Consider the following 27,020-nt stretch of genomic DNA (forward strand, 5'->3'; position numbering starts at 1 on the left):
GGCTTCTAGCCATCCTGTCGGTGACAGGACGCATAAAGAGGGCCGTGGTCAGAGAAAAACACTGACTTGATGTCAGTGGTTCTGACAATGATGAAGAGGGTTCAGCCATCCGATCTCGACCAGATGGGCTATGGCTGTGCTCCACCTCTAAGGTTGTTTTTTTATTTTTTATTTTAAATTTTTTATTTTTCACACCATAAATCACATTAACCATGATACAAACTTTTTCCTTTTCACACATATACAGTGCCATTTTCTCCCCCCCTTCCCTCCTCCCATCCCACCCTCCCTACCTCCCCCCTCCCGTCCATTTAAGGTATAAAATCTAGGATACATTAAACCAGTCAGACAATGTTGTCATTCAATAAAAATACACCAGAAATTCCACTGAGTCCATTCTTTTCATTTCCTTTTCTTTCCGTTAACTTAGGTAGTGATTGTCCCCAGTAGGTTTTCGCTATTGTGTTCAATGTAAGGCTCCCATATTTGTTCGAATATTTCAATATTATTTCTTAAACTATATGTTATTTTTTCTAATGGAATACATTTATTCATTTCTATATACCATTGTTGTATTTTTAAATTATCTTCCAATTTCCAGGTTGACATAATACATTTTTTTGCTGCGGCTCGAGCTATCAACAAATCTTTTTTGTGCATCCTCCAAATCAATTCCAAATTCTTTGTTTTTTATGTTACTTAGGAGGAAGATCTCTGGATTCTTTGGTATATTGTTTTCTGTAATTTTATTTAATATCTGATTTAGATCTTCCCAAAATTTTTCTACTTTCTCACATGTCCAGATTGCATGAATTGTTGTTCCCATTTCTTTTTTACATCGAAAACATCTATCAGATACTGTTGGATCCCATATATTTAACTTTTGAGGTGTAATGTATAGCCTGTGTATCCAGTTATATTGTATCATACGTAACCTCGTATTTATTGTATTTCTCATCGTTCCAGAGCATAACTTCTCCCATGTTTCCTTTTTTATCTTTATATTTAAATCTTGTTCCCATTTTTGTTTAGTTTTACCATTTGTTTCCTCATTCTCCTTTTCTTGCAGCTTAATATACATATTTGTTATAAATCTTTTGATTATCATTGTATCTGTAATCACATATTCAAAGTTACTTCCCTCTGACAAACTCAAACTGCTTCCTAATTTATCCTTCAAGTAGGATCTCAATTGGTAATATGCCAGCGCTGTATCTTGAGTTATATTGTATTTATCTTTCATTTGTTCAAAGGATAAAAATCTATTTCCTGAAAAACAATTTTCTATTTTTTTAATCCCTTTTTTCTCCCATTCTCTAAAGGAAAGGTTATCTATTGTAAAAGGGAGTAACTTGTTTTGCGTCAATATTAGTTTTGGTAATTGATAATTTGTTTTATTTCTTTCTACATGAATCTTCTTCCAAATATTAAGTAGATGATGTAATACTGGAGAACTTCTATGTTGTACCAATTTTTCATCCCATTTATATAATATGTGTTCAGGTATCTTTTCCCCTATTTTGTCTAATTCTAATCTAGTCTAATCTGGCTTTTCCCTTGTTTGATAAAAATCTGATAGGTATCTTAATTGTGCGGCTCTATAATAATTTTTAAAGTTTGGCAGTTGTAAGCCTCCTTGTTTATACCATTCTGTTAATTTATCGAGTGCTATCCTCGGTTTCCCCCCTTTCCATAAAAATTTCCTTATTATTTTCTTTAACTCCTTGAAGAATTTCTCTGTCAGTTGTATTGGCAATGCCTGAAATAGGTATAATATCCTTGGAAAAATGTTCATTTTAATACAGTTTATCCTTCCTATTAGTGCTCTAAATCATCCTGTAATTTTTTCATTAGTGGATAATAATTGAGTTTATATAGTTGGCCAAGATTTTTGTTTATTTGTACACCTAGGTATCTTATTGCTTGCATTTGCCATCTAAATGGTGATTCCTTCTTAAATTTTGAGAAATCCGCATTATTCATAGGCATTGCTTCACTTTTATTTACGTTGATCTTGTAACCCGACACTTCTCCATATTCCTTCAATTTCTTATATAATTCTTTTATTGATAGTTCTGGTTCTGTTAAGTATACTATAACATCATCCGCAAATAAACTGATTTTATATTCCTTGTCTTTTATTTTTATCCCTTTTATATTATTTTCTGTTCTTATCAATTCTGCTAGTGGTTCTATAGCTAACGCAAACAATAAAGGTGATAGTGGGCATCCCTGCCGTGTTGACCTGCTTAAGTTAAATTGCTTTGATACATGTCCATTTACTGTCACTTTCGCTAATGGTCCCTTATATAATGCTTTAATCCAATTAATATACTTCTCCGGTAAACTGAATTTTTGCAATACTTTGTACAAATAATTCCATTCTACTCTGTCAAAGGCCTTCTCTGCGTCTAAAGCAACTGCTACTGTTGGTGCTTTATTCCCTTCTACTGCATGAATTAAGTTAATAAATTTACAAATATTGTCTGTTGTGCGCCTTTTTTTGATAAATCCAGTTTGGTCCAGATTTACCATTTTCGGTACATACTCTGCTAATCTGTTTGCTAATAGTTTAGCTATTATCTTATAATCTGTGTTAAGTAAAGATATTGGTCTATATGACGCTGGTGTGAGTGGATCTTTCGCTTGCTTTAGTATTACTGTAATTATTGCTGTTTTACATGAATCTGGTAAGCTTTGTGTTTTATCAATCTGGTTGATTACTTCCAGGAGGGGCGGAATTAATAAGTCTTTAAATGTTTTATAGAATTCTATTGGGAATCCATCCTCTCCTGGTGTCTTATTATTTGGTAATTTTTTTATTATCTCTTGTATTTCTACTATTCCAAATGGCTCGTATGTTAATTTATTTTGTTCCTCTATTTGTAGTTTTGGTAGTTCAATTTTAGTCAGAAATTCATCTATTTTCCCTTCTTTCCCTTCGTTTTCAGTTCGGTATAATTGTTCATAGAATTCTCTAAAGTTTTCCTTAATTTCTTTTGGATTATATGTAATTTGTTTGTCTTTTTTCCTTGTTGCCAATACCATTTTCTTAGCTTGTTCTGTCTTAAGCTGCCATGCTAGGATTTTGTGCGTTTTTTCACCCAGTTCATAATATTTCTGTTTTGTCTTCATTATATTCTTCTCTACCTTATATGTTTGTAGTGTTTCATATTTTATTTTTTTATCCGCCAATTCTCTTCTTTTAGTTGTATCTTCCTTCATTGCTAATTCTTTTTCTATATTTACTATTTCCCTTTCCAACTGCTCTGTTTCCTGATTATAGTCCTTCTTCATCTTGGTTACATAACTTATTATTTGCCGTCTAATTAATGCTTTCATTGCATCCCATAGTATAAACTTATCTTTCACTGATTTTGTATTTATTTCAAAATACATTTTAATTTGTTTTTCAATAAATTCTCTAAAATCCTGCCTTTTAAGTAACATGGGGTTTAATCTCCATCTATACATTCTTGGAGGGATGTCCTCTAACTTTACTGTCAATATTAAGGGTGAATGGTCCGATAGTATTCTAGCTTTATATTCTGTTTTTCTTACTCTATCTTGCATACGAGCTGATAACAAAAATAGGTCTATTCTTGAGTATGTTTTATGTCTAGCCGAGTAATATGAATATTCCTTTTCCTTTGGGTGTTGTTTCCTCCATATATCCAAAAGTTGCATTTCTTCCATCGATTTAATTATAAATTTGGTTACTTTGTTCTTTCTGTTAATTTTTTTCCCAGTTTTGTCCATATTTGCATCCAAATTCATGTTGAAATCCCCTCCTATTAATATGTTCCCTTGCGTATCTGCTATCTTCAAAAAGATATCTTGCATAAACTTTTGATCTTCTTCGTTAGGTTCAATATACTCAATATACACTCAATATACATTGAGTAGATTCCAAAACTCCGAATATATCTGACATTTTATCATTACATATCTCCCTGCTGGATCTATTATTTCCTCTTCTATTTTAAATGGCACATTTTTACTATTTAATATAGCTACTCCTCTTGCTTTTGAATTATACGATGCTGCTGTTACGTGTCCTATCCAATCTCTCTTTAATTTCTTGTGGTCCAATTCAGTTAAATGTGTTTCTTGCACAAATGCTATATCAATTTTTTCTTTTTTCAGTAAATTTAGCAGTTTCTTCCTTTTAATTTGGTTATGTATTCCATTAATATTTAATGTCATATAGTTCAACGTAGCCATTTTATATTTTGTTTATCTTCCCTTTCCGTTTCTCCATCATTACCTTTCCTTCTTATCCATTTCTGTTTTCTTGTTTTGAACCCTTTATTAGACAACATTCCTGAAACATCAAACATTTTCCTTATTCTCCTATTTAAAACTTCTTTAGCCCCAATCTCCCCTTCCCCTCCTGAGTTGTCCTTTATCCCTTGTCGGACAACCACATCTCCCCTCTCCATTTGGATTTGCGAATTCACTCGCAAGCGTCAGCTGATTTTGCAGTGACCGTAACTCCTCACCAACCAGTCCCCCCCAGAAAAGATTTCACTTTTCATATGTAACAAAGGTCACTCTTTTAATTCCCTCCTTATTCCCTCTATTCCATTTCCTTCCCTTATTAATTCTTGTCTATACTATCTATATTTTCCTCTAAATACGGATACATTCATGTATGCACATTATATATATACACACATATACCTCTTTACCCACATACATATAAATCGTGGTCATTTTTACTCTTATTACATGTCTTCATCTCTCTGTTTGTTTTGTAGTTGTTCTGCAAATTTCCTTGCTTCCTCTGGATCCAAGAATAGTTTTTTTTCCCAAAGATCGTTTTCGATGTATTGAACTCCTTCCACTTCTTCAGGAGTTCAAAACTTATATCTGGATAAATGAAGATTTTTTGCCCTTTGTACTCCAGTGGCTTGTTGCCCTCTCTTACTTTTTCCATTGTTTTCTCCAGTACCTTTTCTCTTGCAGTATATCTTAGGAATTTTACTAAAATAGATCTTGGCTTTTGTTGTGGTTGTGGTTTTAAGGCCACTGCTCTATGTGCCCTTTCTATTTCCATTTCTTGCTGTAGTTCTGGACATCCTAGGATCCTGGGGATCCAATCTTTTATAAACTCTCTCATATTCTTGCCTTCTTCATCTTCCTTAAGGCCCACTATCTTTATGTTATTTCTTCTGTTATAATTTTCCATTATATCTATTTTCTGAGCTAACAGTTCTTGTGTCTCTTTAACTTTTTTATTAGATTCCTCTAATTTCTTTTTTAAGTCCTCTACCTCCATTTCTACTGCTGCTTCTCGTTCTTCCACCTTGTCCATTCTTTTTCCCATTTCTTATAAGGTCATATCTATTTTAGTCACTTTCTCTTCTGTATTGTTTATTCTTCTTCTTAAATCATTAAATTCTTGCGCTTGCCATTCTTTAAATGACTCCATGTATTCTTTAATAAGAGAAAGTATATCCTTTGTCTTGCCTTTCCCTTCTTCTTCTATTTCACTGTACTCTTCCTCTTCCTCTTCTTCTTCCTCTGGGTTGGCCATCTGTTGTTTATTTGTTGTCCTTTTCTTCTCTTCTTTCTTGTTTTCGTTGTCTTCTATATTCTCCTCTTGCTGCAGCTGTTCTGCAGCTGTCATTGCCGGCTGTGGAGATCGACTCCCCAGCTGGTCACCCCTCCCGTCGGTGTGTTTTTTTTCATGCGCGGTTGCGCACTTTTACTCGGCTCAGCGAGCCATTTTTGTAGTCCACTTTCTACCGACCTGAGGGAGCGGGTTTCTCTCTCCACCGCGGGCCTCTTCGAACAGGTAAGGCCTTCTCCTTCTTCTTCCATTGTCTTCTCTTCCTCTCTTCTTACCGTTAGTTTCGATTTTTATTTTTTCGTCGCCATCTTCTTTCCACCTTTATACTCACTTTACTTTAATTTTTATTTTTGTGCCTTTGTGTTTTCCTTTGTTTTTTCCGACTTTTCTGGAGAGGGCTGGAGTTCACCGTCCGGCCACTACTCCATCACGTGACTCCCCTTCACCTCTAAGGTTGTTGAAGGTGTCACTCTGCCGTGTGTTCTTTCTGTCTCCATCAGGTATCTGGAGGACATATCCAGTCTGCTGTCGGCACCACTGGATCATCCAGCCACATCATTTATGCATTGAAGTCACCAGCCAGGACCACCAACCTGGGCATCACTAGAAATGGTGAAATGGTGGGAGCTGCTAGGCGGCCAGCCTCTAGCTCTACACAGGCAAAGTGTACACACTGATCAGTGGAGCAGGGTGTTCCAGTACATTAGATTCATTATGAGGAGACGCCCTGCAACCACTTCCATAATCTTGGTGATTACAATGTTCCCTTTCTGCAGCAAGATACCCAGATCAGATGCATGGCAATTGTTCCCTCCCTGACCGTATAGACAACCCATGGGGCCACTATCGTGACCATCTCCGATAACTCCTGAGGTGTGGCAGCCCACAATCCTGTATGAAAAGTCTCATCTGTATTAACTTTGACAGGTGTTTAGACATCGCGTCGTATGCTTGACCTTGTGCATGTTGAGGGTTGCTATTTTAATCTCCATTGTTATTTATGAAAGTGTCCAGTTCACAATCCATACTGTCCAATGTCAATCAGCCTTAGCCTTCATGCCCACTGCTTTGGTGAACTGCAGCACTCATTTTGGGCTCAGGAACAGGGGATGATCTTCTGAGAGTATGATCTCCTCAGGTGAAGTTGGTGGTGTTACTGGGGGGAGGACCAGCTATGTTCTTGCTTTTTTGTCCCGGGCTGGCTTATATTCTCCCTTTGGAGCTTGGGGTAACCTCCTCTACACTGCTCCTGGTCACCCAGATTTGGGGGTCACTGAGTTCTGTACATCCCACAGTCGGGCTTACATGTAACCCACTGTCCTTTTTCTCTCTGTCTTGGCACTTCCTCTACCCTCATCCTGCACTTCTCCTGGCTTCATCCTCAGATGACAAAAGGTTGTGGCTTCTATTTGTGTCTTGACCTTTTTTTTTCCTTTTGCTTACAGAGTTAGTTGCCAGTTTACTCTGTGGGGCTTTTTGGGTTTTCTTTCTTTTCTTCATTATTTTATCCCTGCAGTTCACTCCTCCATCCTCTCTGCCTCCTGCCTTATGGCTAGGGTTTTTGGGTTGGAGGTATTCTTGATCTCTATCAGAGTCTCTGTTGCATTCAAGGTGGGGGGGGGGGGGTGTTGTTAGGTAATTTTCCTCTTGTTGCCTATATGAAGGTGGTTACATGTTTTGGCAGGTTCTGCAGACGTGGCCTACTTGCCACAAGTTGCAATACAAATCTCTGTGCGTTCCTGGTCTGATGACCTTTCTGCTTGAGTTCTTACAGATGACTGAATTGCATTGCGCCGCAACATGCATTCGCTTGTTGCAGTCTTGCCCAACCTGTGCTGTCCAGCATAGACTTAAGTACCCACAGTTCCCTCCAATGGTGAACTGAGGGGGGGCGGGGGGTGGCAGTGATGGCCCTTTTGCTGTCCTCTCTCTTCTTCACCTTCACTTGGCGTTTGTGGGTCCATATTCTAAATGTGTCTTTCACATCCATGCAGGCCCCTGTCCCCTCAACGAAATGGCCTATGAAGGTGAAGAGTGGCTGTACTTTGAGTGGAGCTACATTCCCTTTCACCTGGAAGTGCTGGTACATCCTCTGCCATCCAGCCAAGGCCTTTAAGGTCACGTCAAAGTGACTTAACTGCGACATCCTGAAAGATGTCCTTTACCTCAAATTTGCAGCAGTCCATTAACATCTTCCCGACAAAGAAGTCCCAGTTAAATGGAGAGCCTTCACTCAGGTCTCTCACTGCCATCCTGACAGTGTTCCAGATTCTTTGTGCTCCCGAGGCTTTTGGTGCCACAGACATCCCCATGAGACTGGTGGAGGTGGGCTTACTGCATGGCTCCTCCCTTTCGTCAGCATGCCAGCTCACAGCAGAGAATCTCTTCCACTGCAACTGTCCTCTCAGTTTTCATTCTCTTCTTTCCTCTTCTTTCTTGATACAGTTCCTCAAGGATTTAGTTGATCAGCTCACAGTAGGTGAGAGGCTGAGCCCGGGTTAACTGGTGTATTCGTGGGGCATGAACTTGTTAGCCAGAAGGGTTAAGAGTGGCTGTACCTTGTGGATCCACGTTCCCCTTCTCCTGGAAGTGCTGGAGCACCCTCTGCCATCCTGCTGGAATCTTGAATTTCACATCAAGGTGACTTATCCATGACATTCTGTATATCTATTTAGATATTTCTTCTGTTTCTTGTTTATATTTTGTTCTCATTTACTTTCATAATTTACCATTTCTTCCGCTACCTGCTTAATTAATGTTTTTTTGTTTTCCCAATCTTCCATTTGTGGCTCTTGGTGACTTTATATGCATAAACTTTTAATCTGATGCCCTCCTTTATTCTCTTAGTTATCCAAAACTGTCTTTCCCTAACCTTACTGTCCTTATTTTTAAGTGGAATATACTTATGTTAAGCAGTGTGAATAATCTCAGTAAGCATTTCACTGTTCTCAACTGTCCATCTTAGAGCCTATGTTAGCCACCTCTTCCCTCATCCCATTGCAGTCTTCCTCGTTTAGGCATAATACACTGGTTTCAGATATAACAATTGCACCCTCCATTTGTATGAAAACTGTAATCATTTTTCAAGGATCCCTAATTACAAAATCATGCATCTTACTGGATTTGTTGCACAAAATGAGATGTAAGGTAGAATGCTTCCTTGCAGGTTCACGAACATGCTATTCAACAAAGCTATCATGGATGCATTCTATGAACTCCTTCACAAGATTGCCTCGGTCAATTGGATTGCCCCCAATCCATATGCAAGTTAAATCCCCCATGATAACTGCTGATCCATTCTTTTTCACATCAGATATTTCTGGGTTTATTGCTTGTAATATTATTTTGTGGCTTTTCGACAACTCCCACCAGTGATCTTTTCTCTTTACTAATCTCTTCCCTGATGATTTTATAATTTTGCTCTTACATCTTTTGTTATCACCTCCTTTACCTATCCTTTTGTATTACCTGATACCCTTGGATATTTAATCTACATTCATCTCCTCACTATAAGTACATTTCTGTTACAGCCTATGTCATACTCCCTTGTACTGATTGTGCTACTGGTTCATCGATCTTGTTTCAAATCCTGTGGGCAGTCAGATAAAGTGCCCTTACACTCATTGTCTTTTTAGAATCTTGTAATCTTAGTGTTTTTTTGCATTTGGTTTTTCTGTGCGCCTTTAAATTTTCTCTTTTCTAACTTTGGTTTTTGCACTGCTTCCTATGCCTTTCTGCAGGAATTCCTATCCTCCTGCCACTTTAGTTTAAAGCTTCGTTGTCCTGGCCAGGTGTAGATTGTTTGAACTGTCCCACCCCCTCTGAACCAGTTCCAATGCCTCAGAATATGAAACTCTCCCTCCAGCATCATTGCTCAAGCCGCATACTTATTCCAAACTATTCTACTATTCATTCTCTGACACGCATGTGCTTACTACCTTTGAAGTCCAACATTTTCATTTATCTCCCAGGTTCCTAAATTCTGCTTGTAGGCCCTCATCCCACTTTTTACTTACACCACTTTTACTTATATGAACCACATTTGCTAGCTATTTGGCCTCCTCTTTCAGAATGCCCTGCAGCTGCTCTGTGACATCCGTGACCCTTGCAACCAGGAGGCAACATATTATTCTGGAGTCCCATTTGTACCCACAAGAGCTCTTGTCTCTTCCCCTTACCATGGTATCCCCTACCACTTTAGCTCTGCACCTCTTTTTCTGGTTCTCCTGTGCAGAGAGAGGCAATCCACAGTGCCATTAATCTTGGCTACTGCTTCCTTCCCTTGATGAGCCATCTCTCCCAATAGCATCCAAAGTGATGTATCTGTTTAGGTCTCCTGACTCTTTTTTTCCACAAATAAAATGACATCATTATCATAGAGGGAATATAATGAAGATTGATCAGATTGCACCCTGGGTTGATGGGTTTTGAGGAGTGGTTGAGTAGACAAATCCTGTACTCTTTGGATTTAGAACAATAAGAGGTGATTTCATGATCTTTTTGAAATTTCGGAGGCAGGGAGGGTGATCCCATAATAGATGAGTGCAGAACCAGCGCTTGTGGTCTGAGAATCAGAAGCAGGCCATTTAGGACTGAGATGAGGAGAAATTTCTCTGGTGAAGGCTCAATTAGTTAATTCAAAATGGAGATGGGTATATTTCTCGATATAGGGTTAATACAGGAAAATGGAACTAAGATGAGAGATCAGCCTTGAAATTGATGAGCAGTGGCAAAGGTTTAAAGGGCAAAACAGCTCACTGCTGCTCCAGATTACATTCCTAAGATTAAATTCTGCCCCTGAAGAAAATTAATGTACATAGGTATTGTAATCCCTCCATCTAAATATTTCAAAATATAAACAATTTTAAAATAATTACTTTTTCAGCTTCTACTTTGATCTTGTGTGTAGTCCAAAATCCTTTAAAAAGTTGGTTAAAATTGTGTTTGTGCTTACTTGGTTTGAATTTAGTGATGGACTTTTCCACCGTTTTGATGCCAGGTGTTCCATTTGAACTGATTCCTGACAGTGATTGATATCTGAAAGGAAGTCTCTTGGCACAAAAATCACTGGGTCTTTTGTGGGCAGCCAGAGCCACTGACTGCAAAATTCAGATTTTAGTAGTATGTGAATATCTTAACTCCAGATTTAAAATTGGAATACATTAAAATTGAATGCTTCACGCAATTTTATTCTCCTTTAAAAAACAGATGTCTGACCTGAAGTCCCCATGTTCTGTTTATATACATTAAATGAAAAGCTGTGTGACTTTTTAAAACTAGATTTTGTGCAATTATATATTTTATCAGAGAACCGGGATGGTGTAGTCTAATTCAACTGCTCTATTTAAATGTCACTACTGATGCTCCTGTATGGTTTATATGTGGTTAATATTTTATATTTGGTAAGCTTGAACTTTAAATTGCAAAGAAAGTACAATGGCTTTTCCACTAATTTTTGATGTAATTAAATTTATTCCCAGATTAATTCACAACCTCTTTTATTGTAATTGTTCTGATTTTCTTCTGTTCTTCCAACTCAGCTAAATTTTTTTGGAATCTTTTCTCCTGCTTCTCCTCTTGCACAACGAGCCCCACGTTTTGCTGCTCGTAATAAGGTACTTTGTTGACATCCAGCAAAGCATTCCATTAACCTCTGCTGTATATTTGCTTATTTAAAATGTACTGCAGCTGGCCTACTGCTGCAGATATACAGCTGTTTTAAAAAGATAAGTCTTCTAATCAACTCATTTGATAGTTCTCCCAGGCCTGACAAGAGATGTAAAACTCTAATGCTTTTAACAAGCTTGGTTGCAGCAAAACTCTTATCAGCAAAAGCTTGCCACTGACATTGTTGCTGCAAATTTAATATTTTGTTTAGAAACTGCAAACAATCAACACTTCTTACAAACTTAAAATAATTCTAATCAGAACATTTTTACATGAGGTTTGAAATAATGTTTGTAGTCATTATATATAACTGCACACTTGAAATATGTTGTGTATGGCTAATATTGGCTAGGCTTTCATTAGGATCTTTAAGATTTATATGTAATGAATTTAATGTATTGGAACATTTATGCTTTAATCAAATGATTCAGTTCAGATACGAGTTTATCCAGATTCAGCTAATGGACTAAAATTCTGGCAGTTTTTTCATCTCAAGACTAATCTTCATTATTATGGATAGAACAAAAATCTTTTTATCTATGACATCATTTTGTTAAAGATCACTGTAATGTCTTAATTTTTCACAGTTGTTTAGAAGTATTAAAAATACCTAATGTACAACAGTATTTGGTGCTCCATTTTCTTTTTATCTTATCTTGAAAGCTGTTGAAACATTCTAAGAAGTAATGGAGTATTTAAAAATAGACAAAACATTTTGGGGAAAGTATTTCTCTACTTACCAGCTGAGTAGAGAAGGGTTGTAATATAATTATTCTTACTGCAAGTAGCGATATTTCTTCACAATAATTGACTTATTCAATCAGTGTGAAATATTGCTTTTTGCAGTATTGTTTCTCTCTTGTAAAACTATTAATAGTTTTAGATTATTCATATTTTATTCATGTGTTTTACCTGTTCATGAGGGCTTCTAATAATTTGGAAGATGATTGTGTAATCTAAATTGCAATTGATGAAATTCTAATACAGGTTCTGTGGCACTTCCTGAACTTTAGTGCTTTTGATTGAGTCGAAATTACTGCCTTCGATGTTCAAGTTAAGTGCTGCAAAATTATTATTCTGACAGAATCTGGGATAGTCTAATCACTTATAATCACTGTAAAAGGTACAGAGTTCATACAGATAGTTGAGAAGTAAAATTTATAATTTGAGTTGGTTCTGAATTAATTCAGCAAACTATTCAGTCTTGCTTGGAAAGTTAACTCCAGTCAGTAGCAGTAAATATGTTGTGTCAGCTTGTTCTCTCTCTGAAATTCATTACAATGCAGTCCCCCAAATAAATTTGGAAGATTGAGTAGAACACACAAATGTGACTATTCTGTTTTAATGCTCTTACAAGTATGTATTTTTCTTTTTTTTACATTACAAGAGATTAATTTCCAAGTTTCAATCTACCAGAGTTGTTGCTCTTTAAAGAGTTTTGAAAAGAAACAAATTTCTGTATTATGTTCTACCATTTTTGAAATAGGTTCCTTCTGATGAAAAAGTTAGCGTAGTGGTTACTGCGACGCTATTTACAGTGTCAGTGACCCAGGTTCGAATCTGACGCTGACTGTCAGCAGTTTGTACTTTCTCCTTGTCCATGTGGGTTTCTTCTGGGTGCACTGGTTTCTTCCCACATTCCAAAGACTTATGGGGTTTGTATATGGCTAATATTGTCTCATTGGTGTATTTAGGCTTGTGGGCAGGAAGGGCCTGTTACCGTGTTCATTCTTTAAAAATTAATAATAAAAAATTGAGAAATGCCTTGAATCAATTGTATGCTTAACAAAATAAACATAGTGAATAGTGTCATACAGATTGCCTGCAATAATTGTGATGAATACACATCAGTAGGCAAATTCAGACATTTGTGCAGTGAAGTTTAACCTAATTCTTTGCTTTACCAAATGCTAGCTTGATTAAATGTTCTCTTACATTATATTTGACTACTTTTTCATACATTTTATATTGTACATGAACATGCTTTTTGCATTACTTAATAATTATCAGAAAATTGTGGTGCCAAATGTTTGCTAAAATTAGGTTTAAAGTATTATTAATGAAAAATACACGATAATGTTAATGTATTTGTATCCGCATGTAGTTTGTGTAAGTAAGATTCCTTCCTCCAGTATGGAAACATTAGATTGCTGTCCATATATTTGAGCAATCAAATTTACTTTTAATTTGATAAAAAAATTGTTGGACATTAAGCCAGTGAAATTGATTAAGCCGATGTTTTAATCCTCATGCGATCTGTTTTTAAAGATGTATTGTTAATGTTTGCTGATTGTATTTTGAGGTATTCGTTGACTTGGTGGCTTCTTATTGCTTTTACTTGTTCAATATTCTGTTCTTCCTTTGAAAAGTTGTTTAACAGGGATGTTGAAAATCAAAATATTTCCAGATGCTGGAAATCTGATAGAAATTAGAGTGCGACAGATAACAAAAAGTGCACTGTTATGTACTGAGTTATAATGAATTGAAATCAATTGCAGATTTTTTTTCGTGTGAAACCTGTTCATGATGTGTATGGTGCAGTCCCCAATACATTTTGATTCAATTGTGTTTCTACTTTGTAGAAGACTGGAAGTATTAAAATAATAAAGTGGCCAATATTTTGTTCTGATTAAAGTTATGCATTAATGGTCAAAATGTAATTGAAGGGTAAGAATACTGCTTATTAATTATGTTCCCTTACGTTTACCATTGATGCCTTTTGCCTCTTTATTATCCCTGCCAACTTTATGCCCTTTGCCTCTTCATGTTTTATGAGGAGCAATTGGGCGTGTATTCAGGTTTAGACAAATGAGAGTGGATCTCATTGAAATGTACAAAATTCTGACACAGCCAGAAAGACTAAGGGCAAAGAAATTGCACCCAGTAAATAGTGTTTTTATTAGAGCTATGTTTTCAGAAACTTTTTGATTGGTTTTTGCATTCTGTTTGAAGTGAAATCTGTGAGAGTCAATGCAGGGTTGTTAAATAATGCTGAAATTTAGACTCTTTTGCTTTTGATTATCATTTCTCTGGAAGATCATCAACTCGGTGAAGACGCCCTTTGGCATACCAAAACTATTGGTTCTTCAGCATACTGAGATGTCAGTGAGGGAATGCTGCTGGCTGGCACATTCCAGGCTGTAGGAGTATGTCCTGAGGGATGCACTGAGGCTAGGCGCAGCCAATGCGAGAGCACTCCATTACTGGGCATTGAGGGGCTGAGACTGGCGAAGTTCCTCGAGGGTGGGAAGGGAGCGGTTAGCGACCAGGTGCCACAGTGGGTGGCAATAGTGCTAAATAGAGAATGAATGTAACAATGTACATTGATGGAGGTGATACTAAGGATGTGAAAAGACTGAACAGTTTTATTTTTTTGTAAATTTATTGTGAATAAACTTGATTTTTCGGAAAAAAATGATCAATTTTAATGCAGTGGGTTACAGCATAGTTTTGTATTTCAAGGACTTGTCATGATTTTAAAAAAAGAAAGGTTGAGGTTCAGCAATCTATCCCTTTCTATTTTCATTAAAAAGTACAGACACATTTCTGATTAGAATTGCGGGGGTTTAACTGTAAAGGGAGCAGTGATAAGGAAATGTGTTGGTTTTTTACACCAGTTTTACTTTTACGAAATGGCTTCCCAAATAAATGACTTGAATCAGAATTGGAGAGATTAAAGAGATGATGGGAAAAGCCTTTATCATCTCTTTGGTAAATATACAACATATTTGTGGTTGATATTAAATGTGTATTATGAATATGACCCGATGTTGGGAATCTGAATTCCATGCATGCCTGTTTTCTGCTGTAACTAACTGCATGTGTTTTTCAGGAAAATAGATAATGAAAAAATTAGGTTGTGCCTAATAATTCTTTTTTTGTATATGCCCTGTGACTAACATGCTATATAAAAAAAAATTATTTGTTTTTTAGTGAAAAGCTTTGTAGGAGCAGGTTTGGTAATAGCTACAAAAATAGTTTAAATTGTGTCTTTTTTTTCTTCAGCCTCCAATATCGGTTCCTCATCGAATTCAGTCCACAAGCAGAAATGTGAGGGAAGAAAGAACGCGGTCAGAGATTAACTGTAAGTTCTAACTCTCCCATTGGAGGTTTCAGGAAAAAAAAGATATATTCTTTGTGTTTCAAAATTCAGTCATTTTTCATTGGTTTCTTTCCACTCCCCTTTCCCCCATTTGTTCGTGCTGCTTCTCCCACCTTTCCAAATCTCTGTACTTAGACTGCAATTTAATGCTTCTTCAACTTCTTCAATCTTTGCATTGAAGAACACTCTCACTTCTCTGTAATGAATGATGATATTACTGTGGATTTACTTGCAGTTGGACAAATAAAGTTTGATCCACCAATGCGAAAAGAAACTGAACCCCATCATGAACTTGTAAGTAACACGCTCTAGCTTGGATGCCTTTGAAGCAACTAAACTGGTGTTTTGAAAAATTATGCATATTCACAAATGTGATGTGACTTAGATGTTTTTAATGTATTGCCTTAACTGATGAAAACGGCTCTATGCTTTTTGAAATCTATAAAGGATTAATAGTTAATTGCAAGTTTAAAATGGTGATAGAAATTAAAGATTCCAAATGTAGCACAAATGCAATTTGAAGCTCAATTTGTATGAAACCTTCTTACATGAACCTTTCCAGATATGTAATTACAAATCAGGAAACACTACCTAATTCGTATGTAATCATGATCAAAATATTTTGTGTCATTTCTGCAAAGTTAGAACCCAAATATGTCTTGAGTTAAAAATTTCCAACTTCATTCCCCAAATATAAATCATACAAAAGCTTAGTTCTTAAATATCAGTGCTTCTGTGATTGGATGGTTATGTACAAGTGAAATCTGATACAAAATGGTTTCCTTTTACTTGGTTTTTGGGCTTCATATAAGTAACAAATTTTCTGGTCTTTGTCTGCTGAACAGCCCAACTGTGATGATTTTTTCGACAGTTCAGAGGAGATCTACTACACAGCAAGATCTAATCTGGTATTTTTAACATTTCTTCCATCATTTTCAGGTGTCTCTGTTTCCAATCTTAGTCATTCTCTCTTAAACCTCATCTTTCGTGGTTCATGCAAGGCCACATAAAACCTGTTCAACTGCTATCCTGCAATACTTAATTCTATTGTAAAGCTGTTAGAACCCTCATAGAATTTACATTTGGGAAATCCTTGTACTTGCATTACCATGCTTATTTATAATTTAATTTCAACACTGTCATTCTGTCGTGGCAGCAATCTCTTTGTAGTATAGTTTTATGTTTTATTCAGCAGGAATAACTAAACTAACTAGATTTGAAAATAGTGGGCAAATTATGTCTACTGTAAAATCTCACTGGCTTGTGAATTACATTTCTTTTGTCTTTTAAAAAAATTTATACACTGGGGAGAAAGAGTTGCCATCAATGTAGTGCCTTTAACTTGGTGAAACTAATCCTTTGCCTGGGTTAATGCTTAATATTCTCCCTAGTGGCCAGCAGCATTATTAACCAAATAGGACTGAGCTATGTAATGAAACATTAGCACAGATGAATGACTTAAACCATGTCACTGACACAGTGAAACAAATGGCTGTAACTGGGCGATTATGGTCAGAAATGCACAAGTTCAGAATTGTGGGGGTAGAGGACTACAGATTGCTACAAACATAAGAAGTGTTGAGGGCATGGAGAGGTTTGAAAACCAAAGTACAAATTGAGATTTTGTTAGATGAGGTGTAAAAGAAAATGAGCACAGTTACGAAGGGTAACTGTTTTTTTAAGAATAGAACATGGTATGGCTGACCAGGAAAGTGATGGACTAGCCATATACTGAGGCAACAAAGATGTGGATTAGGATTGCTATGTCAGATATTTAGCTCTATAATCAAGATTGCCGGCAGCCATGCCTAACTCCCCTGTGGATGGAAGCCCATCTTTTTTTAAAAATTTTTTTTAAATTTTTCACACTATGAACCATACTAACCAAAATACACACAAACATTTCCCTCTTGAATATACACAGTGTCATTTTCTCCCCTTTTTCCCCCCTCCCGTTCCTCCCTCCTCCCCCCCCCCCCACTCACTGAACGTTCAACCTATATGATACATTAAACCCATTAAACAATGTAATCTCACAATGAAAATAAACAAGAAATTTGTGTCTTCTACTTTTACATACTGGGTCAGTTCATTTCGTCATCTTCTCCTTCTGTCATTTTAGGCAGTGGAGGTCCATGGTAGGACTTCTCTGTTGTGTTTCATGTACGGTTCCCAAATTTGTTCGAATACTGTGAAGGAAACGGGAACAACAGTACATGCAATTTGGGCATGTGAGAAAGTGGAAAAGTTTTGGGAAGATCTAAACCAGGTATTAAATAAAATCACAAAAAGCAACATACCAAAAAATCCAGAGATCTTTCTTCTAAGTAATATAAGAAGTAAAGAACTTGGGCTCGATTTGGATGGAGCACAAAAAAGATTTATTATGATAGCCTTAGCTGTAGCAAAAAAATGTATTATGTCAACCTGGAAATTAGAAGATAGCCTGAGAATACAGGAATGGTACATAGAAATGAATAAATGTATTCCATTGGAAAAAATAACATATAATTTAAGAAATAACATCACAGTATTCGAACAAAGATGGAAGCCCATCTTGATGCAAAAGACAACATCAACACTGAGAAAAATCCAGTTAAGTCTCAGACATTTCCCATGGCAAGGGTTGCAAATTGGTCAGGGAGCAAAATTTGCTGTGATGAGACCTTTTTTCTTGTAGCATGTTGAGCATTAAATAAGTTGAACCAGATACATTTTAAAACTTAGCCTGAAAAGTAATAATTGTGCAAATATTTAACTGAATACGTGACATGAAACAGTCCTACTCCCCGAGGAGATGAATAGAAATCAGTGCATTTCTACATCAATATTAAACAGTATTTTGCCTTGTCAGCAACAATGATGAATCGGTCTACAGAGAAGAGGTGGAAAAACTCATTAAATGGTGCAAGAGTAACAACCTGAGTCTCAATGTGAACAAGATGAAGGAAATGATTGTGGACTTCAGGAGGACCAGGAATGACCACCTTCCACTACACATCAACAACTCTGTAGTAGTGAAAATGGAGAGCACCATGTTCCTTGGAGTTCACTTAACTAGTGGCCTATCATGGACACTTAACATCTCCTAAGCACTTGTCAGGAAGGTGCAACAGTGACTGCACTTCCTGAGAAGACTGAAGAGGACAGGCCAACATTATGTCAACCTTCTATAGGAGCTCTATCGAAAGCGTCCTGGCTAGATGTAGAGAACTGGATCGCAGGTCAATCCACAAAGATTAACTATTCTTCTATTCTACATGATTGCTAAATTACAGCATGTGATGAACCATCACCCACCCCCACCCCCAATCGACCTGATCTACCAAGATTGTTGTCTGAAGAGGGCATATAAAATCATTGAGGACCCTTTCCACTCTGCACACAGCATCTTTCAGCTGCTCCTGTTAGGGAAGAAATATCAGAGCCAGCACCACCGTGCTGAGAAACAGCTTCTTCCCACAGTCACTAAGAATGTTGAACAACCAAAGGAACTGCTCACACTAACCATCCAAAACTCTCAGATTCATGAAACAATTTATTGTGTGGATGAAATACCTGTCCTGTATATATTGTTTGAATGCATTATATGTTATGTCTGCTTTCGTGTCTGCATGTTTTGCACCGAGGACTGGAGAATGCTATTTTGTCAGGTTGGACTTGTGCAATCAGATGACAATAAACTTGACTCAAACAATTAATTCTACTTTGTGACTTTTGCGCATCTGGAGGATACCTGGGAGGGCATATATGAATCCATAGCAGCCTGTTGGGAGATACCCACTTAAACAGGTTGTGATTTTTAAAAATATATTTATTTACCGGGAAAAGATTAATAACATTTTAAATTAAATTTAGACATACAGCACGGTAATAGGCCATGAGTCCGTGCAGCCCTGGTACTTTTTGAATGGTGGGAAGAAACTAGAGCCCCTGGAGAAAAACTTTGCAGACACAGGGAGAACTTACAAACTCCTTACAGACAGCACGGGATTTGAACCTCGGTCCTGGTAGCTGGCTCTGTGAAGGTGTTGCATTATTCGTCACGCCAACCGTGCTGCCCAAGTATCTTTTCAGACGTATTTGATTTGCAAGACTATTTGCTGAGAAATATGATTGACATAATAAGAACAAACGTTGTGGCTTCATTCTGCATATTCACAAATGTGATGTGACTTAGATGTTTTTAATGTATCGCCTGAGCTGATGAAAATGGCTCCATGCTTTCTGAAATCTATAAAGGATTAATAGTTAATTGCAAGTTTAAAATGGTGATAGAAATTAAAGAGTCCAAATGACCAAATGTAGCACAAATGCAATTTGAAGCTCAATTTGTATGACACCTTCTTACAAGAACCTTATGATATACTTTTTATGAACTATGTAACATCACTCTTTTTACATGACTTCCATCATAGGGTTATTATAAATTTGGGAAAATCGAACTGATTTCATGCTTCTCTGATTTCATTATTGCTATATCACTACAGAAGGGCAAAACTGCTGAATAAAACATCGGCTGAGAATTGTCCATCAATTTTTGACACTTTGTCAGTGAGTAATGTTTTATGGAAGAGATATTATATTTGATTGATCAGCACCTCCATTTCAGGCTCTTGGATCCTGCATAATTTTAAACATGGCCATATGTTTAGCATATTAGTACTTGAGAACAGTATGTTAAAGTGTGTTACACATTGCTGCATATTCGACAAGTGTTTTCAGACTTCATCTACAATTTAATGAGTGACTAAGAGCAGGGAGAAATTTGTGATGTGAAATTTAGGCCTGCAACCCTATAATTGCCAATTGTGTCTTTTTTTAAAGGATCACCCAATTAATGTTGTAATATTGCTAATGCCATCAATACAGCTAAACTCTTAAGCAGCCATTCTTAATTCTCAATGGTATGCCCCCCGCACCACCCCCTCCCCCTCACCCCCACCTGGGAGGGGGACCACAGCACATTTAAGGGGAGGGGACATGGTCTGAAATCATAACATATTTTCTATGTATTTCATATTGTTGTTGGGAGAGAAGTATAGAAGAAACCTCTAAACTTGACTGCTTCATAGAGAAGGGGGCTGTAAACTGAGCAGAGTCCTAAGGGGACTATAAAGAGGATTGTCTGTTGAAGTGGTGGCCAATCACTACCACTGAATATCAGTAAGTCATGATCAGTGAAATGGAGCTGTATTATAATCCATGAAGAAGGGTGAGCCAGAGATGCAACTGGTACCAAACCTTTTGTATAAAAATTGGACTCTTCACCTATACTGTCTAATACAACTTCTGCAATGTAAATTAATATAGTACATGTTCAAAGGTTTGTCCTGCGTTTTTAGGAGTAGACTTTCATTGGAGTGATTATACTGATTTAAAGGGTGAATTAGCCACAATTGAATATTTTAAGAACAGTTGTTTACTACACTTGAATTTAGTGGGAATTTAATGCCAGATACTGGAGCTTTTGATTGAACTTTTTGAACATTTATTAGCAGTGCAGTAGGAATTGGGAAAGAAACAATAATTCTTGAAAAAAAGAGTCAACAGCTTGGATTTTATTTGCTCCGTCAAGTTTCATGTGTCATTTTGGAATTAAGAACATTTCCTTCTCCTGCATTATGAGAAACGTTCCATTGAGTTTATATCAGCTCATAAAATAATGTCATAAATCATATTCCCTGACATATTTTCCTCCAACAAATGGCCCATCAACTACCCTCTCTTTCTCCTGTTTCCATCTGACAGGCAGCAACCAATTTGCAATAACCAGCTAATTTACAGACCAGCTCATTTTGAATGTGGGAGAAAACAGGAACACCCAGAGGAAACCCGTGCCGTAACGGACAACATACAAATTCCACACAGACAGAACCAGAACTCAGGGTTGAATCCAGATTGGTGGGGCTATGAAGCAGCAACACTTTTGCAATGTCTCTGTGCTGTCCATATATTTGGAGACTCTCTTTAGAATTTGCATCTTTTGATGTGAAATCCTCATTCAAGTCTGTGCTTAAAAATGGTTTTTAAACATTGCTTTTATTTCAATAGAAGGGGGCATATTATTACACTAACAAATACTTTGGATGAACCACCCTCATTGTATCTGCATTCATTTTGGGGGGAAAAAAAATGACAAAAGCTTCAATCATGATCATTCATTTGCCCTGGAAATGAAAATAAAATGATAATTTTAAACATTTAAACTCTCTGTTAACCACCTAAATACTAAATAAGCATGGTAGAAAGGAAAGTAAAATGTAAGTATTATTTCCAAAAGAGCTAAATGGTACTATATTCATGAGAGGGTGCAGGTCTCATTTGGCATTTGTTATTGTTCTTTCTCTGAAGTACTGTCATAATTCAGTAATGCTTTATTTAAAGGGGAAGGCAGCAAACACTCAATGATTGATTTATAGCTGTAGAGTTCATGATAATGTAATCAAATGTACAGCTCTTAATCTAAAGACTGATGGAAGTCTCAGAGAAGACTTTTTCTTTGTATTCACATCATTTTAGGACTGAAACCAGCTTTTTTATTGCTAATTTTTAGCAACCTTTCTGAGCACACAGTGATTTGATGCCCTTATTTGGAGAAATTGTGAAAAGTTGAGTTGAGTTTATATTATCTTGTGCTCTTTTTAATTTTTAATTTGTTTTTAGACATACACAGTAACAGGCCATTTCGGTCCATGAGTCCATGCTACCCAATTTACAGCCCATTAACCTATACCCCTGGTACATTTTTGAATGGTGGGAGGAAACTGGAGAAAATGCATGCAGACACGGTGAGAATGTACAAACTCCTTACAGAGAGCGTGGGATTCAAATCCCAGACTGGTCCGGATCGCTGGCGCAGTTGTGCTAACCATTATGCCAGTCGTGCTGCCTGATTAGTCTGTAGTCATAGCTGACTGAGCTATGACTAGCTCAGATCACTGCTCATCCAAAAAGTTGGATTTTGCAAGGATGGGGTCACTGTTTGAGTAGTGAGATGAATAATGTAGAGTTAAAGCGAGATAAATATTGGGATGAAAATGGGAAAAAGATGTGCAGCATAATATAAATTAAAAAAATAATTTTGTATATCATTGTTTCTATAACATTTCCTGGAAACCTGCCTATTTTATTAGTAACAGTTCCAAGATTAAAATACTCTGACCCTTGTGAAAGAATGGACAGAATTAAGAAATATTGGAATAATATTAACAAGCAGTACCAGCAATTGTATTCATGTGATGTCCCCTTGAAATAAAATATTGCTTCAGTTGCAGGTTTGTGTGCTCACTTTTCAAATGCCTGCATATAATTTTTATTAAAAGTCTTTGTGATGATGTAGCTCATGGATAGGGCAAATGATATGATATGGGGTGGTTGAAACGTTGGGGTCTCTCAGTAAACAACTTATCAATCAGCAGGATGTTTTAATGTGCTAGCTGTTTGGATTTCTCAACCCAATGCGGTCAATGAAGTCTTGAGCTGATTACCCTGGCTCACCACGTGTAAACATTAGGTGACATTAAGAGGCCCTAAAAGAGAGAACAAATGACCAATATTTATATAATATAAAATGTGATCTCCAGCCATTACAAAATGCTTTGCTGTGTTAAGTATTTTGAAATGTAGTTGCTGAGATAATGAAGGATGCATGGTAAACAGTTTGCTCAAAGTTCAGATCAGAGTATATGAATGCCATCACGTTCAACCCAGGGATTCTTTTTCCTGCGGGTGAGGCAGAATTACCACTTATTGGTCGTGTAAAAAAGTATTCTCAAGAAGATGGGTATACATGTAAACAAACTGTGCAAAACAGAGAGAAAAAAAAAATCAATCAAGTTAAGTTCTCCAAAAGGTGCTGAGATAAATAACCTGATCAGATGTGGGTAATAGAGAGAAATTATGCCAAGGACACTTGTAAGAACTGCCTCGCAGTCCTTCAGTAATACCATAGGGTATTTAAAATCCACATAAATGTAATACTTCTTCTGACATGGTATCATCTTTTCAGACCAGCACTGATTTCTTAGGCTCACTTAGATGCAAATAGAACATCCAGGCTTCTGACATTGGCAGATGCTCTACACAGCCCTATACCACTGCAAGAAACTTCCTTAATTCGTGAATGAACTGGAGAATGTGGAATTCAGGAAGTGCAGAGTGATCTGCTGGCAAAGGTTGAAATGCTGCTGAGCAAACGATCTGGATCGGGAAAGTTGCATTTATGGATGAAAATTTTCATCGTGATATTGGATGTTTTACTTTGAGAATCAGTTGCCCTATTCATGGCTAAGCTTCTCTTTTGTGGTTGATTTCTTCTTGAGGTTCTCCAGAATAACATTCCTAATTATTAGCTTTTGTACATAAATCACAAACAAATCAAATGTAATATATTTGCCAGTGAATTGTTCTATTTGCTGAAAACTTTGGAATTTGGTTTCTTTGCTGTTTTGCAATTCTATTCTGTCTAACTCAGAATCATTCTTTCATTAATTTTTGTCTTTGTTTAAGCTGTTTAAGTGTATGTATTTTATGTCATTATAATTGACATAAATCATATTTACAATATTCTGTTTCCTTTTACTGCAGGACCTACAGCTAGAATATGGCCATGGACCCCAAAACAGTTATTTTTTTAGTGGAAATAAGTAAGGATTATACAGTCAATTTTGCTAATTTTTAATTATTTTTACTCTAATGTGTTGTGTCAGACTAAATTATTTTGCATATGAATATTGCACATCATTTGTATATGCAATAGAGGAATATGTAAATATACCCCTTTATTTCTTTTTGTACATTAGATGTGATTATGTTTCAGAGGAAATCCATACCTGTACTTTCCTAAATCACCAGCAGAAAATTATATTTATGATTTCATGCATCCTTTCATGTTTCCATTCGCAGCAGATGCCCTAAGGCCCCCCACCCCCCTCCCTGGGCCACAAGACATTTAAGTAGAAATCTTGTTTTCTTTTCACCTCGCGTAACATAAATATTTATTATGTTTTTTATGTAGTTGGTAGGAGAGAAATACAGAAGAAACCATAACTTGACTGCTTCACAGGGAAGTGGGCCCATAAACTTTGCGCAGAGTTCTATGGGAGCCATAGCCAAGAAGAAGAATGGCTGCTCTAAAGTTTGCATACTGAAATGAACTTTTATTTATTCAGAGTGCTTGAATGGATTGTATTTCAAGTGTTGTAGCTCGTTATGAAGCCTAACCTTGCACCTAGCATAAATGTGGCAAGTTCTCACATACACACAAGATAGGTGATCATTTTGTCCATTTAGAAGACATTTGAGTGAGCAAGACATTGGTAAATTTTAATATTGGACTGGGATTTTCCCTTTTCACCTGAGAGAACAGATGTATATGATCTGAAATGTGGAATATCTGACAGGGTCATTTTCCCATTACATTCTGCTGTTTCCATCTCTTTACTCATGTACATTTCTCTCCGATTGACCCCTTCCTACTTCATCATGGTCTGTCCCTTTATCTGTCTCTCCACCTCTCCCATTTTTTTGTCCAATACCCTATTAATTCTTGGACCATCCACCACTTCTTTACCCCTTCATATATGTAACATCAACCCCATTTTACTTTAGTCTTGGAAAAGAATCCTGAGCTGAAATGTTGTCTGACCATTTCTGCTGTATGATAGCAAGGCCAAAGATAGCACAGGCTCCCAGAAGTTTGTGTCTTTTATCATTGTCCTAGACAACAGTAAGTGGTAGAGTGGACTGACCACTGACCCTGGAGGAGCTGAATGACTCCATCAACTCCCTTCAGTCAAATAAAACTCCAAGAAATGATAGCTTAGTGTCTGTGGGACTAAATGGGCCTTGACTAGTTGGAAGTGAAGAGTGCTATGGTTCTAGTTGGCAGAATGTCAGATTCTATGATGGAAGGGACATCAACCTCACCTACAAACAGAAGAGAGAGAAGGAAGACATCAGGAATGAGGACTTATTCCATTGTTAAAAGTTGACTACAACATGATGTCCAAGGCCAGGTCAAGTCTGTTCTGGGACAGGTGATCCTCCCAGACCAAACCTGTGTTGTTCCAGGCAGGAAAACCTTTGACAGCCTTGCGCTGTTCAGAGAAACCCTTGTCTACGTGCAGGACAGGACATCTGCCTGGTCAGCTTGGATCAGGAGAAGGCTTTCGACTGGATGTTGCACCCATACATAATGGTCATGCTCCCTAAAATGGGCTTTGGGTATGGAATCAGAATTTGGATTCAGTTGCTCTACGTGGACATCTGTAATGCAGTGCCAATCAATGGGTGGAAAACAGATAGCTTCCCAATCAAGTCTGGAGTCCCTTGTTTCATTTATGTATAGAGCCCATTGCTGAATCTATCAGGTAGGATGATGCCATTAGAGGAGTGAAGTTGCCAGGCAGTGGAAGTACTCAGGTCAAAGCCTCTCTGTACATGGATGATGTTTCCGTCTTCTGTTCAGACACACGATTGGACTGCAGGCTGATAAGCTTCTTGGCCATTTTGAGTCTGCATCAGGCACCAGGATAAACCAAAGAAGAGCGAGGCAGTGCTCTTCAGAAACTGGTCCAACCAGTCCACCATCCCCTCCACAGTGAGATCTGATGACTTGAAAGGGTTGGGAACAGGTTTGGAGTTACTGAGGCATGCAACAAAAATTTGTTGGAACAGATAGTGGAGGTCCACTAGAAATTCTACCATGGTGGTGAATCTCCCTCTTAATAACAGGGAAAAACCTGATCATCAGGTGCATGGTGCTTTTACTATTGCTGGATCCAGAATAGAATAGGTCCAAAGGATCATGATGTAGAAATCACTTGACAATGGGGGCCAGGGAATATCCAAAGTAGCCCTCATCCATCTACGTGTAGCTGAATCAGACTGTGTGTAGAACCATGGATGCGATGGATACTGTAGGGTGGTTTCCCTGAGCAGTCTGTTTAGATCATCTGGAAGAATGCCTCATCACCAGATGTTGCTAAAAAGCTCCAGGATCTCATCTGACTGGCTGTGTCAGGACCTTCCTGTATGATCAGAATATCACCTGCCATACACTTTGCCCTCATGCTGTGATGGGAGAAAACAGTCTCCACCTTTTTGCTTATTGTGAATTTGCCAAGAGAGTGTGGACAAGGATGCAAAGATTCTCATCATGGTTCATCCCCAGCAAGAGCATAACAGAAGTCTCTGACTTAGAGGCTGTTCCCGGGGGCACACACAGAGATAGATAACCATTGCTGCTGGGAGTTCATCAATTCGGTGAAAGACACTCTTTGGTCTGCTTGAAATCTGTTGATCTTCCTGTACAGTGAGATGTCGGTGAGAGAATGCTGAGATTGTGTGCAGTCAATGCAAGGGCTTTATGGAGAAGGACCACAGTCTAGAGTCCTCCCTCTACGAGACTTTGAGAAGCTGAGACCTGTGGAGAAGCCCCATAAAAACTGAAAAGGGAGAAACCTCAGGGGACCATATTTGTGGCAATGATGTTATGTAATGATTAACTCTACTGTGTACATATGAGAATATGGCCCTAAAACAGTAAAAAGACTTTGCACTGTTTAACTTTGAATATAATTATTTTTGGGGAAAAATTCTACCCATGCTGCCTGACCTGCTCAGTTCTACCAGCAACTCATTATTTGCTTGCGTTACATGCTGGGTTTTTTT

General features: G+C 37.3%; 1 protein-coding gene across 16 annotated transcripts in view; it reads left to right on the plus strand.

Moving 5' to 3' along the window:
* The window catches only part of map4k3a (mitogen-activated protein kinase kinase kinase kinase 3a), a 350,582-nt gene that overhangs the window by 220,202 nt on the left and 103,360 nt on the right, over positions 1 to 27,020 (plus strand). For 13 of the 16 annotated variants that reach the window (XR_011355889.1, XM_069931965.1, XM_069931966.1 and 10 more), the window contains 4 exons: positions 15,248 to 15,326; positions 15,580 to 15,638; positions 16,190 to 16,252; positions 23,934 to 23,992. Coding sequence is in view for 15 of the 16 variants with exons in the window: in XM_069931965.1 (XP_069788066.1) it covers positions 15,248 to 15,326; positions 15,580 to 15,638; positions 16,190 to 16,252; positions 23,934 to 23,992 (260 nt within the window). In the remaining variant the exon portion in view is untranslated. The remainder of the gene's footprint in view (positions 1 to 15,247; positions 15,327 to 15,579; positions 15,639 to 16,189; positions 16,253 to 23,933; positions 23,993 to 27,020) is intronic. The other 3 variants (XM_069931969.1, XM_069931971.1, XM_069931972.1) reach the window with 1 other exon arrangement.

This window comes from Narcine bancroftii, chromosome 4 (genome assembly GCF_036971445.1).
Source record: "Narcine bancroftii isolate sNarBan1 chromosome 4, sNarBan1.hap1, whole genome shotgun sequence".
NCBI classification, from domain to species: domain Eukaryota; kingdom Metazoa; phylum Chordata; class Chondrichthyes; order Torpediniformes; family Narcinidae; genus Narcine; species Narcine bancroftii.